This window comes from Oreochromis niloticus, linkage group LG15 (assembly GCF_001858045.2).
Source record: "Oreochromis niloticus isolate F11D_XX linkage group LG15, O_niloticus_UMD_NMBU, whole genome shotgun sequence".
NCBI classification, from domain to species: domain Eukaryota; kingdom Metazoa; phylum Chordata; class Actinopteri; order Cichliformes; family Cichlidae; genus Oreochromis; species Oreochromis niloticus.
The window spans coordinates 612,980-625,800 of record NC_031980.2 but is presented as its reverse complement, the minus strand read 5'-3'; the positions used below and the strand labels follow the sequence as shown (position 1 = coordinate 625,800).

Below are 12,821 nucleotides of genomic sequence, written 5' to 3'. Positions count from 1 at the left end.
AGCCTGTGCTTCCTGTTCCTGGGTCTAACCAGCGGTTTGCAACTATGAACTTGTTTTTTGTAACCAACTAAAGATTGTTGATTTGTTCACTCCTAAAGTTTTTGCTATTACACTCATGGGATTATTTTGGATTTAATGATGGCCATGTTCACTTGCACTGATATCTCCTTCAACCTCGTACTGAGAGCTCGAGTTGACAGTACCACCAAAATATACGTTCAACACTCAGAATCAGCTCCAATCTCCAGGATCTTCTTCATTCATCATTAAACAATACAGTAACGGGTCTTGCTTGGCCATGACAGAGCTTGTTGGTCAGTTGTCCAGTTACTTTTGAGCTGCTGAAAATAACTGGCAATGTGCAAAAATGGCTGCAGTTGATAAACTGTCACGGCCGGTGTGTTTGCGGAGTGGACCCAGAAGCAGACACGGGAGAGAGAAAACTAAGGTTTAACAAAAAGCGAGCTGTTTATGTGGCTGATGGGAAAAAACCACCAAACAAAGGTGAGGCGAACTGGGGCAAAACTAAACTAGAAACTAAACTGGGAGCAGCTAAACTTACTATGAGGACTAAGACGAGAGACATAACATGTAAACTGAACAGGAGCATTCAAACTTTGAACTTGAAGTAAACTAAAAATGCCAAGAACACGAACATGAAGAGTGGAAAGCAAGACTCTGTGAGCTGACGTGAAGTAAACAGACGACCCAACAATGAACAGAGGACACAGAAGGCTAACAAGTGAAGTGCAAACACCTGGGAAACACAGCTGATACAAATGAACAAGACACCACAGGAAACTAAACACACTGAACATGGAAACTGTCAGGATCGGACGGTGCACCGACCGGTCGACCTGCCTGTGTGTGTGTGTTCTCCTCTCTCTCGCTCTGTTTTTCTCCGGCTCCGCTGCGATTGTTACGAGGTCGCGTGGCAACGGGAGCCCTCTGACCCGGAAGCGCTGCCGCTCTGAGCTGCCTCACCTGTGACTGATTCCTCGCCAGCTGCTGCCAATCATCCACCATCGTTGGCAGGACTATTTAATGGTGTGGCTGAGCGACAGGCAGCGCTGGAGTATTGCACCAAGCCTGGTAGTGACTCAAGCATAGAGTGTTTGGAGAGAGCTAGCTAGTGGAGGGAAGCTAATCGTGTTTGCCTGTTCCCAGGAGGAGGAACGAGACGGAGACAAGGAAGGAGAGACTTCGGGAGTTTGTGGACACTAACGCACAACCACGCATCACGGGGGGGAAAAGGAGAGGATCACTCAAAGGACTTTCACTGTGGATAACTGTTGACTGGTTTTTCTTCACTGTAAACAAAGGCACTGTTCAACTTAAGCGAGAGGTCTGCGTCTGTTTTCGCTAACTCACCCGCCTAGACAGAAACGCAAGACTTTCAGAATAAAACAGGAAACATGGAGAGACGTAGACTGTGATAACACAAGCCTGACAGCGGGACATGGAACGCACAATAGACAGAACAATACACAAGGAGAGGAAACAGGAAACAGGAAACAACACATAAACAAGGGAGCATAGATGAAACTTTAACTAAACCCAACTAAGACATACTAGAACCTACCATTACTCTAATAAATCACGAGTAATCAAAAATACTAACTAAACCTAAAATGCTGGTCACATCCCAGCCCGCTGACATAAACAGCTCATGCATTCGTTTTCTTAATGCCCTTGGATCAGAGCTGAAGGTCTACACTTACTGAAGCAGACTGATTGCTTGATGCAGCGTGATGCTATACAGAGGCAGAGCTACAAAAAAAGTGTGTCACTTACCAAAATTGTACCAGTTGGATTGTATTCACATGAATCCCAGTACGTTGCTGTATTCCCAAATTAAAGTGCACAGCTGTTGACAGTATTGAACCCTTTTTCTACAGTTTGCTTACAATAAGCATAATTTACGCTTTACTGCTGTTAATACATTTTAATGATGAGAAAGCTTTCCTTTCTTTGCTTAAATAAACTAATAAAGCGTTAAAAAACTTGGATTGTTTCCGAATACTCACATCCCGCTACATAACTCATCGACCGAAACTCTAAACATGTCTAAGAATAAATGACATTAAAACATTTGGACTTTGGAGAAGCTTGTAAAGCTAAAAATCTGAGTTATTACAGGCAACTGAGAATTAAAGCACTCGTGTTTGAAATGCACAGGTCTCCATGTATGGGTCTGTACTACTGCCTCCCATCAGGGCCCATTCAGCAACATTTCCTTTACTATATCAGCTCCACAGTTCCTGCACATGCTTCGGGATGTTTATGGCTACTGTGTATTTTCAGAATGCTTGTCTGATAGTAGCAGATAAAGGCAGAAATGTAAAGCTAAAGTACAAAGATATTCAATCCATATTCAAACAGCTATTGTGCTGTGCAATCAAACATTGTTAAACCTGCTGAACTTTAGTTGAAACTCACTATGTAGGCTGAGTCTGTAGACGCTTTCCTTGTGCCAGTGCAAGTGGAAAGATTTCAAGTGGAAGTGGACAAACTGGCTGGTTCAGTAATTGCAGAAGGTGTAACTGAGGCTGAGATCATGTGGAAGTAATCCAAATGGAGACACAGAAAAGGCATTTCAAAAATCCACATCCATTTATTAAATTGCATTATGTAACCTTTTTTTATCATAGAGCTAAAAAACCCTGTAAATCCACACATTTGTATCCGTATTTACTCCTGAGCCGCCCATGCGCCTTCCCTCAGACACTGTTACATTTACAAGTGTAACTTTGTTCTCACAGCTTTGAACCATCAGCAGTAACAGAGAACTTCTGTCAGATAAGAGGACATAAAAATGCAGCTCTTTGGAGGTGTTCATTGCACGAACAGTATTGTTTGGCTTTCTCTTTGGAGGTCATGTGATGAACCGATTAGTTTTTATTGACAGTTGTAATAAAGAGATTAGCGATGGCACACTGGAAATGTTCTGGGATTGTGAAACTCACAGCACCTACAGTAATTTCCATCACCTGTTGACCTGCTGGACGTTCTGCGGAAAATCAGCATCCACATAAGAAGGGTGGGACTTTTTTTTTTTTTTTAACTTCATTTCAAAAACTAAAAAAATGTCTAAGCCTCTCTCTGGCAACTTTTTTTAAACACCCATTTATTGGGGATTAGCTCATAGTTCATGTGGTGGCACAGTAGTTACTACTACTAGTTAGTCGGGCCTGGATTCAAAGCTTCCAGCTGTTAAATCACAAATTAACTTTGACTTTTGTGGAAAGCTGAGTTCAATTTCACTTAAAGCACTAAAGCTACAGACAACAAAACCAAAACAAAATGCTGAAAGTGCTAAAATGACCAGTAATGGGGAGTATAAAGTCACTTTAACATGATACATGCTGCCTTACCGCCTTAAGACGTTCCTGATTTCTAAGGATGAATCAGGAAATTGCTTAGAGTTTGTAGCTATGAACAAGTGTTCTCTTGTAAACAGTAATGTGAGCCATTGTTACCAGAAGGTTAATGAGTATAGCAGCTTTAAGTCAACGAATGGGAAAGCTGTGCCTTTGCAATACAAGAAAGTAACCAAAAGATTGGCCTTGAATGTTGGATTCACTCTTTCACATCCTCACATCCACGTCGTCAGTCTCCTACCGTCACAAACATGCAAACTATGCCTTCATTAGCTCTCTGGCAGACACAGAGCAGTGAATCTTTGAACGTATGCGTCTTGTCTTTATATACAGAGCTGTAACTCAGCGTGAGTGAAACTCTTACACCTGCCTGAACCTTGCTTTAATACCCAGTAAATTTCACCTCCCTGTGAAGCAGCAGACAGAAACTTCGCAGCCAAGCAGGAAGTTGCGGTCTGACATCTCTACCCATGCATTCCAGGTTCATTATATTCAGCAGCATCACTGCATGGGACCTGCACAGAGAAAGTGCGGGTAAAGTAGAATATTCACATCGAACGAGTGGGCGGAAGTTTAATGCTTAAACAAAGAAATGCCTCGGCGGCGTCTATTGTTGAGGAATCTTTCATTTAGCTTCAAGGGGAGGCCTCGACAGCAACCTGAACGAGCGGGTTGAAAGGGGTAAGCTAGCATTTGAACTGTGAACCAGAGGCCAAGTGTCCTTATGAAGTCCTTGTACACACAGTGAAAGGCACACGGATTGCCACGGATGACTCGAGTGCACTCACTCATGCTTGAGCGATCCCATTTGGACAGGCTAATGTACAGAAAAGACAGACGCACGCATACTTCCAGGCCCTCCACTCGCCGTTTTACTCGCACGCACACCAGGACATGCGTGACTATGTAAACTTCTCTCTGATTGTTTAGCCTGACGGTCACCAAGATATACTGAGAATGTCTAGGATGCTGCCATTCGCTTTAATATTATTGCTAAGACACGTCAGCATTCGGAGGTCTGCGGGGGATTTTTGGTAACCCACTTGAATTTTAGCCATTTATGGAAGCGTGCGCATTTAGAGCATAAGTGCTCAAAGCCTTGAAATCACAGTTGCCCAGAATAGCAAGGTAAAGCTCTCCAAGCTGTAGTACAAATGTCCTGTCATGGCGTTTATTCTGTGACCCGAGTCGAGGCTCATAGTCTCAGCTGTTGAGCTGTGTGGGGGATGTGATGGGAAGAAATCCCAGTCTTTATAACTTTCTGTAGGTTTATGTAAACAAAGGACGGCTTCCTCATATGCGATGCGCGCTGAAACTGTGGTAATTAGGTTACAAAGGCTGTGCCTGGAGAGCATCCCTGTTCCCACATGGCATTAGCATATTTAAGGAGATGTTTTTATACTGACCTAATTAACAGGAAGCAGAAAATCACGTCCAGATAAAGCGAATTTGGGCGTGTTCCAAGTTTTGGTTCAATAGGAGACAAACCAGCCTGACACGCCGGCTGCATAGTGCAACATTAAACACGTTCTAACTGTGCAGTCCTATTAAATTTACAATGAAGTTTATGCCCCGCCCTTCTGAGTAATTCTGGTAGATGTGTCATACAGATAGGTGATTGTCAGGGAAATATTACACTAAGCTGAACAAACACATGCCAAAAAGACAAATAGAGGACATGCTAATCACTTCTGTGCCAGTCAGACAAATCAAACAATTATGTTCTTCAATTCTGTTGCAACAAAGCAGTTAAAGTAATAGCCATGCTTAGTGCAAATTAGCACATGTTACCATAGTAACATGCTAAAAACTAGAAAGCTCATTGGAGAGCTTCTTAGCTGCTGCTTACATGAGATGATATTTAACACAGTCTTCAATTTAAACTATCAGCAGTTACCCCAAAGTCCTTCATATTGGTAAACGGCCTAAAACTCTACTTGAGCATTCAAGCAACATGTTACGTTCACATAACCACCGAGATTTATGCACATTCACAACAATTTGGGGTTCAGTATCTGACAACAGTCAGTGTTGTCTTGTGTTTTCAGCCGCCAGGTTTAAATAAAGATAACCAACACATCAGCCAGGTTCTTAGTCTGTGTACAGATCATTGAGTCCATTCACACTATGGATGCATTCTGCCCTCCTTCATAGACTGCAGACGGTCCAAAATGCTGCAGCACGCATTCTGACCAGAACTAGGAAGTTTGCCCGTATCACTCCTGTCCTAGCTGATCTGCATTGGCTACCCATAAAATACCGTATCCAATTTAAAATACTGCTGCTTACGTTTAAAATTACCAACAACACAGCACCGAGCTACCTTAAGGAACTCCTTAAATCGTATGTTCCTGCCAGAGCACTAAGATCATCTACTCAGTTACTCTTGGTGCAGCCTAGATCTCGGCTGAAGTCTAGAGGTGACCGGGCGTTTGCCCTGGCTGCACCAGAGTTGTGGAATAACCTTCCGATTGCGATCCGGGCGTCTGATTCCATCCAATCTTTTAAATCACGGTTAAAAACCTATTTGTTTAATCTTGCCTCTCCTGCTTGTTAATGCTCGCACCTGACTTTTAGACTTACTCTATTTTTTCCTATACATATTTTTATGGCTTGTGCTTTTATTATGTTTTTATTTTGATATGCATTTTATATTACCCCTGTGTATTAGTGGCATTGACCTGTGAGTATATTGATACTTTGCTAAGGCCTTATAATACTCGTGTTACTTCTCTGTCTCTTATGTTAAGCACTTTGGTGTACCGCTGGTTTTTAAATGTGCTCTATAAATAAAGATTGTTGTTGTTGTTGTTGGATGCTTATCAGCTTTGAAAAAGTGATACAAAGCAATGATATCTGAGTACAGTCGGTGATTTTGAGATTGGATTTCAGCCACACAGACCGTTTGCCCGCATGCAGACAAACTCACTCAAATGTTACAGGTCAGCAATTCATGGACTACGACAGAAACGTGAAAGCTTCCTGCACCCATGCCCCCCGATTCTGCAAATTCATATGCAAACGTCTCTTTAACAACACTGTTTACTTTTTACCCTGAGAGGGACATCAATTTCTGCTTGGAATTTCATCACAAGTCATCCAAAAGCTGTTGAGACATTTCACTCAAAACCACAAATTTGAACTCCACGGTGGTCATAAAAGAAAAAAGAGCTACCACGAATGCTGAGATCATTCAGCCTGTATCAGCTGGCAGGCATGACCATCCACACAGCCAAACTTTAGCACTTGAGTGCACTGAAATTCAACCCCCTCATTGTTTAGTCTCACCGTGTATTAAGATCGGCTGAGTGAGCACTTTATGAGGTGTTTATAATTTATAAATGAAGAGCACAAAGTGTTGGATGACATGTGGGTGAACAACAGTTGTGAACATGATATTTTGGGCTAATGCTTAGTTGAATCTAAGGATTAGTTCCCTCTAGATTTATGCAGATGTGGTCAGTTAGGTTTTGCATGTGCTGATGTTAAATAAAGAGGACTAGAACCACCAAACGCTGCCTTTAAACTTCTGCGATGCTTAATGAACCGCTGCTTGCTCAGATGCAATTAAGAGAAACTAAGCTGTGGAGAGCGGCTCCCACATTGCTGAACAATCTGAATCTGCTCCTGTTTCCTTAATAATTCCTTAAACAACAGAAGAGGTATGAACTCAGCCGTTCTGTATTTAGGCAGGCGGAGCGCTCTAAACAGAAAACTACAGTGAGACGGTTAGAAAGTGAAAACAGTCAGAGCCTTGTGGTTCTGCCGGTAACTTTTGGCCAAGAAGCTTTTGGAAACTTCACATTTGATTCATTTTTCAGTGGCTCCTTAAATCTTAAGGCCGGAACAAAGAAGCCTTTGTCATTCAGTTATGTAGGACTGACAGCAAATCTCAGTGTTTACGACTGATGTTTCGGTTCAGCCACAGGAGTAAGTACCAAAAAACATCAGGCCTCCGCATTCAAGACTTTTGTTCTCAGTGTCATGTTTGACGACACCAAAATAAAAAGTTTAGACTTTTGAGTACGGAGAGAGGCAACCGACTTATTCCAAAGCCATATGCTCCACAGGGAGGTAGTTACACATTCATTTCATTTTACTCCAGATTACTCCAGTGTCTGAATAAGTGTACAGTGCATTTGTCTCCCTTTATGACCCATGTATAAGGGAACCTAAGTGTGATAACTAACAGACGGAGACAGTAAGCATGTTCTGTCTCTGCTCCTTGCTACCCTCCAGTGGTGACCTAATGCCTCGTCCATCAAACTACCAGCGAGCCAAAACAGGTCTGCAGTCCACCTGCATCCATCTCCGACACGCTGCTCCTCCGCTCTTCCTCAGTCAATATCTGCAGCTCGGAGATTTTGGCAGGAGATGTGTCAGATAGTTCTGGGTCCTCCTGATCCCGCAATAAAACCTCTGCTGGATGTCTCCAGTTCATTCCAAAGCCTTTGCCGCTTTTGGAATACTTCACACATCTGTCAAAACAGATCAATTGAGTTCAAACAGATGTCAGAGGGGCAAACTGCACCGTCATGGGCCAGTGCATTCTTCTTCCTGATACGTCACTTTGTGTATGTGTGTGTCCGTCACAGGCCAACCATGGTGACTCCTTCATAGCCTGCTGGTTGCAGCAGGAGGAAGGCTTTTAAGAAGCAAACCCCCCCTCTTCCCCTGTCAGTCTGTCTTTTTTCTTGTCTTGTCTCCCCTGCCTGCCTTTTTGTCACTCTTTCACTCTCTTTTGTCATGCCTGCTTGCGTGGTCTCACTCCAGATAGTCTTTTATACCACTTTTTCTACTCCTGCAGAGACAGAGAACGTTTGAAACCTTCTTGTCTCCTTCTGATTTTTTTTCTTTTAGCTTCCTATCTCTTGCTTCCACTTGACCGATCAACTCGTTCTCCATCTCCAGCTTGTGTCCTCCTGTCTGTGGTTACAGCTCAACCTGACTGTGCATGTGAACAGCTGCTTTTGGTCACAGATAGCATCAGCAGCAGAGAAACCTGATAGAAACCTCTGTTGCAGGAGCTCAGCTCCCAGAAGCTTGGCCTATCCTGCCTACACATACACACTAACTACAAACACGTGCAGGCCTCGAGGCAGACCCACACCACCTGTGAGTGCCGTCAACCCCACACGTACGAACACCTACATCATCAGTCATTCAGATCAGTTCTTTATTCATCCATTTACAGCCGTACAAGTCACATGCATCGTCTGAGGGGGTCGTCCACACACGGGCCCCTGAAGCAGGCGATCAATTACATGCTAATAACAACCTACGGAGTGGATACAGCATAATAAAAATTAAACGCCCACTAACAATATCATTGGCTGGGTCTGAGCTGAGACTCCAGTAGCCATCAGTGACTTACAAGTGACTACTAAGCAGCCGTCTTAGGATCAAAACAGGAATGGTGCAAATCAAGCTGCAACCAGCAGTTCTGAAAAATGAAGCCAACATGAAAGGTTAAAAAAACACAGAATTACAAAGCATGTTTACAGGATAGAACAAAAAATGTCTCTATGGAGAGTTTCCCTTTTATAAAAGTTCCACGGCCATTTGAAAGTTAATCCAAGCTAAAGAAGCTAGCTAGCGCTGCTTCAGTTGACTGATGTGCTTATAGTGGACACTGTAGCCAACAGCCACCTACTATACACCACCTTGTTCCAGGTGATGGTGCCCTTTAACACAATCATCGTTGTGTTCTGGTAATAGAAATTCTAGTATTTGTAACTTAAGACAAACACTGAGATACACGGTATTGCACTAGTACTGTTCAGAAATGCATTGCTCTAACCAAGCTTGCTAGCCTTAGCTGATAGCCTAGCATTCCACCCTCTCACATGGTGACTTCTGGCTAAAGATAACGCAGTAAGGTGCACCTTCTGAAACATGCTAGCTGCAATGCTGAGCCACAACTTTTACTCTGAAGGCCCCGTCTTCATGGCTCTTTGTCAGCTTTTACTATGCTCATTAGCGGTTAGCCAATGTTTGCAGACAAACATAAAAACTAGCAGCAACTGTGGCAACCTGTTGACAACCAAAGCAACTCCTAGGAGGTTTTTGTGCAGCACCTTCTTTGTAACTCAGTTCAGACAGCCAGAGCCAGCAACCTCCAGGAACCATTTGCCAACCAGTCTGGGAATACACATCATTCCCTCGCAGCCTTGGTTGTGTCACATCCTTTATGGCAGACAACTCCTGAGCAATGTGAGCCCTTTCACCTCTACTTAACAAGCTCCAAGGCAGAATGATAAATCCTCCTCTGACACTTGAGGTGCTGTTAGAGATTCAGGGCCTCCTGAAAATGTTTCACGTGGGGATCTGGAACAGTAAATGTCTGTAAGCCCTATAAGCCCCGTCCAGCCCTGGGCCCCCTGAATCATCACACCCCACCCTCCGACCCACTCACTCACACACTCACTCACGCACTCACGTTTTATTCCCGATTTTCTGCTGCGTAAGAGACTTTATCACCAATAACGCATTTCATATGAAAATGAGAATTCAGACCGCGTGTTAGCGTCTTATAAACGGCCCATTCATCTGATGCTAGTATGGTTTAAACAGATACACTACAAGCAAACTTTAAACAGTTGTTGACTAATAGACTGTTTCATCCATGAACGGACCTGTGGGAAAAATCACAGGTCTCGAACTTTCTTTGGAGAAGAAAAAAATAACAAAGCAAACTTTTTTCACCAAAGACTTTAATTTGAAACTATTTTTACGTAAACAAACGGTTTGAACTGAACGAGTCTCCGGTACCAACCTGAGAGGACCTTTACGCGCGGTAGACCTTACCTGTGTCTGCTCGCCGCTCTCTGACCCGCTGGAACTGTAGACTCCGCGTATCCCAGACCAGAACACGCACGGGCTAGTAAGAAGGTAAGCAGGTAAAATAAATGCTCCATCATTAAGTCCAATGTAAGTTAAAGACAAATGAAAGTCATTTAGGGCCAAAGTCTCTCCAAGAAAAAGCCCGCTGGATCCGTTCAGTGACGCACTGTCGGTAAATGCAGACGCAGAGCCATGACTTCACAGGATGAAGAAGTCCCGCAGAGTCCAGTCAAGTGCATTTCAGACGCTAAACTGCGAGCGTGCTGGAGGCAGACTGCCGCTGAAGAGTGAAGGAACGAGAAGCAAGTTTGCTGAGCTCAGTGAGCCCCCATGCCAGCTCCCTCCCTCCCTGTATGCCCTCTACCCTCCCCCGTTTGTCTGTTTCGCTTTGATACTCAGTTTACTGGAAGTGCACTTCACTTTCTACTCTGCTTCCCAAGTGTACTCATGTCGACGTGCGTGACGCTTTTCACAGTGTGTGTTTTTATCTTTTTAGCGAGTAAAGTTTATTTATTAAGCGCTTTTCATAGACAGACAGTCACAAAGCGCTGTACACAGAGTAAAGTTATTTTTTTAACTTAATAAACGTTATAACCAGAATCGTCAGAATAAGAAGCAGACTCCTCTGCTCTCAGGCCAAAATTACGTATGGTAAATATAACTGTATATAAAAGATGGCCATAACTCTGGTATCCAGATGGATGAGTTAGAACAACAACTCTGAACTATTAAAACCGCCCACCGGGGCCAAAAGTGTATTTGTACCAGGCTCTAAATGTACTTTAAAAGGTGTCAGTTTGGACACATTTCTAAGTATCTTTATTTTAATATGTGCTCACGTTAAAATAAATCACACTGAGCTAAAGTCAAGGCTCCGAGGCATGAAACATGCTTTAACATGCTTATTTATTCCTGATATTGTCCCAGTTACTTATTTTACTTTATTTTACACGCTGTAACTGTAAAACCTTTAGTCTCATCTTTTAAGCCAGCCTGGAATTGAAAATCGATTAACTCTCATCTCAAAGGGTTCAAAGTAAGGATTTTAATAGTAGGTTGATGTCAGATTTCAGTCTGAGAAGCAGATGACATCGAGCAACTCCGATCAAACTCACACAAACCCACACAGACAGCAAGTAGTAGAAGACATTGATATTCTTGTGCTCTCTGAGCCAAGAGAGAGCTTTTATTCATGCCATGATTTACGCTGCTCTTCATTTCCTGCTTCAGTTCTCTTCCTGCTATTATACGTATCCAAACTGGGCCAACATGCCCAACAGTTAAATATAGACGGCTGCAATCTCAGCAGCTCTCCTGTGAGTGACACAGTGTCCAAAGGCAGTTTAAAAACAGTCATTTTTATTTCTACAGTGCATGCAAATGTATTTGGAAACGTTCACTGAACTCTAATTGTCCACGCTCGGTGATTCAGACAAAAGGAGAAAAAGGACAAACTGGGTTTGTTTTTTGCGTTTGGTTGTTCATGTTCAGAGAGCCTCAAACATTTTCTGTGTCCTGATGAGCAACTTTTGTGAGAATGGTTGTAGGAGGCTGTTTTCTTTCCTGGAGTTCTCTTGGTCTGTTGGTTTATTTCTTTCACTCACTGAAAGCTGTGCATCTCCTCCACTGCTGCCACAGAAGAATGCCCAGCTCAGCAGCCCTCCCATCAACCCACAAATGAGATCAGCTCTCCCAACTGCACTGTTACAGACTCCCCACTGAGAGCAGAGCCAGGCATGCTGAGGAGCATGAGACCACAACAGGAACATGCAGCCGTACCTGCAGCTGTATGCATGATGATAAACAGATAGTTGGCAAATTAATGATAAACTCTGCTAGCCCATGACTCAGATATATCATTGACATACACGCAACAGTGTTAGGAAGCCGGGTGTGTACATGCTTGCCCTTTTTGATGTTTTCTACCAAGCAACTCAGCATCCTCATAAGTCAGAGTGACAGTTAGCAAAGCATCTGCTGGGCTTGTAAAATTAGCCAATGCCCAGTTCTAGCTTTGTGATCTGGATTTCCGGCGCAGTGACCCCTGACCTACGCAGATCCATGCCAAACAATTCGCTAAATTCCTGCCAGAGAAACGCTGGAACATATTAATCAGATTGGGAAGTAGTGGCCTGTGTTTAGTAATGGTAGCGCCACTGTACTTTATTCAAAAGGCTCATGGCTCATTAACTGCTGCTGCAGGCTGTAACATTACTACTGTACCTTTCAAATGACCTGTTGCTGGTCTGAGATGCAGGCCAGCCTGCAGTCGAGGTGATAAGAGTGAGAATGAATGAGCGGCCTCACAAACCACGTGGTGTGTGACACAAGCCAGATATAAGAAGAATCTGAACTCTAACTAAATGACGGGAAGGGGTGAGCGCTGTGAAAAAGACCTTCATTATGTTGGAACGTGCAAAATATTGCCCACATCCCTCCCTTTGTTAACAATAAATCTTAAAGAAAGCGATTTTCAGACAGACACGGACACGGTAACACCCTGCTGCTTTTAGACAAAATCCTCTAACTTGCCTCATTTTCTGAAGCCAAACTTTACAAAGATTAATTGGTAGCAATTTCTGAATTGCAAGTACTAAG

General features: G+C 43.3%; 1 protein-coding gene across 1 annotated transcript in view; it reads right to left on the bottom strand.

Annotated features, from left to right (window-relative positions):
* emilin1a (elastin microfibril interfacer 1a) overlaps window positions 1–10,573 on the bottom strand; it is a 31,166-nt gene extending 20,593 nt beyond the window's left edge. Inside the window, exon 1 of the mRNA XM_005449852.4 lies at window positions 10,188–10,573. Coding sequence (XP_005449909.1) covers window positions 10,188–10,300 — 113 coding nt within the window. The 5' untranslated portion in view covers window positions 10,301–10,573. The remainder of the gene's footprint in view (window positions 1–10,187) is intronic.
* Between the last annotated feature and the right edge of the window lie 2,248 nt (window positions 10,574–12,821).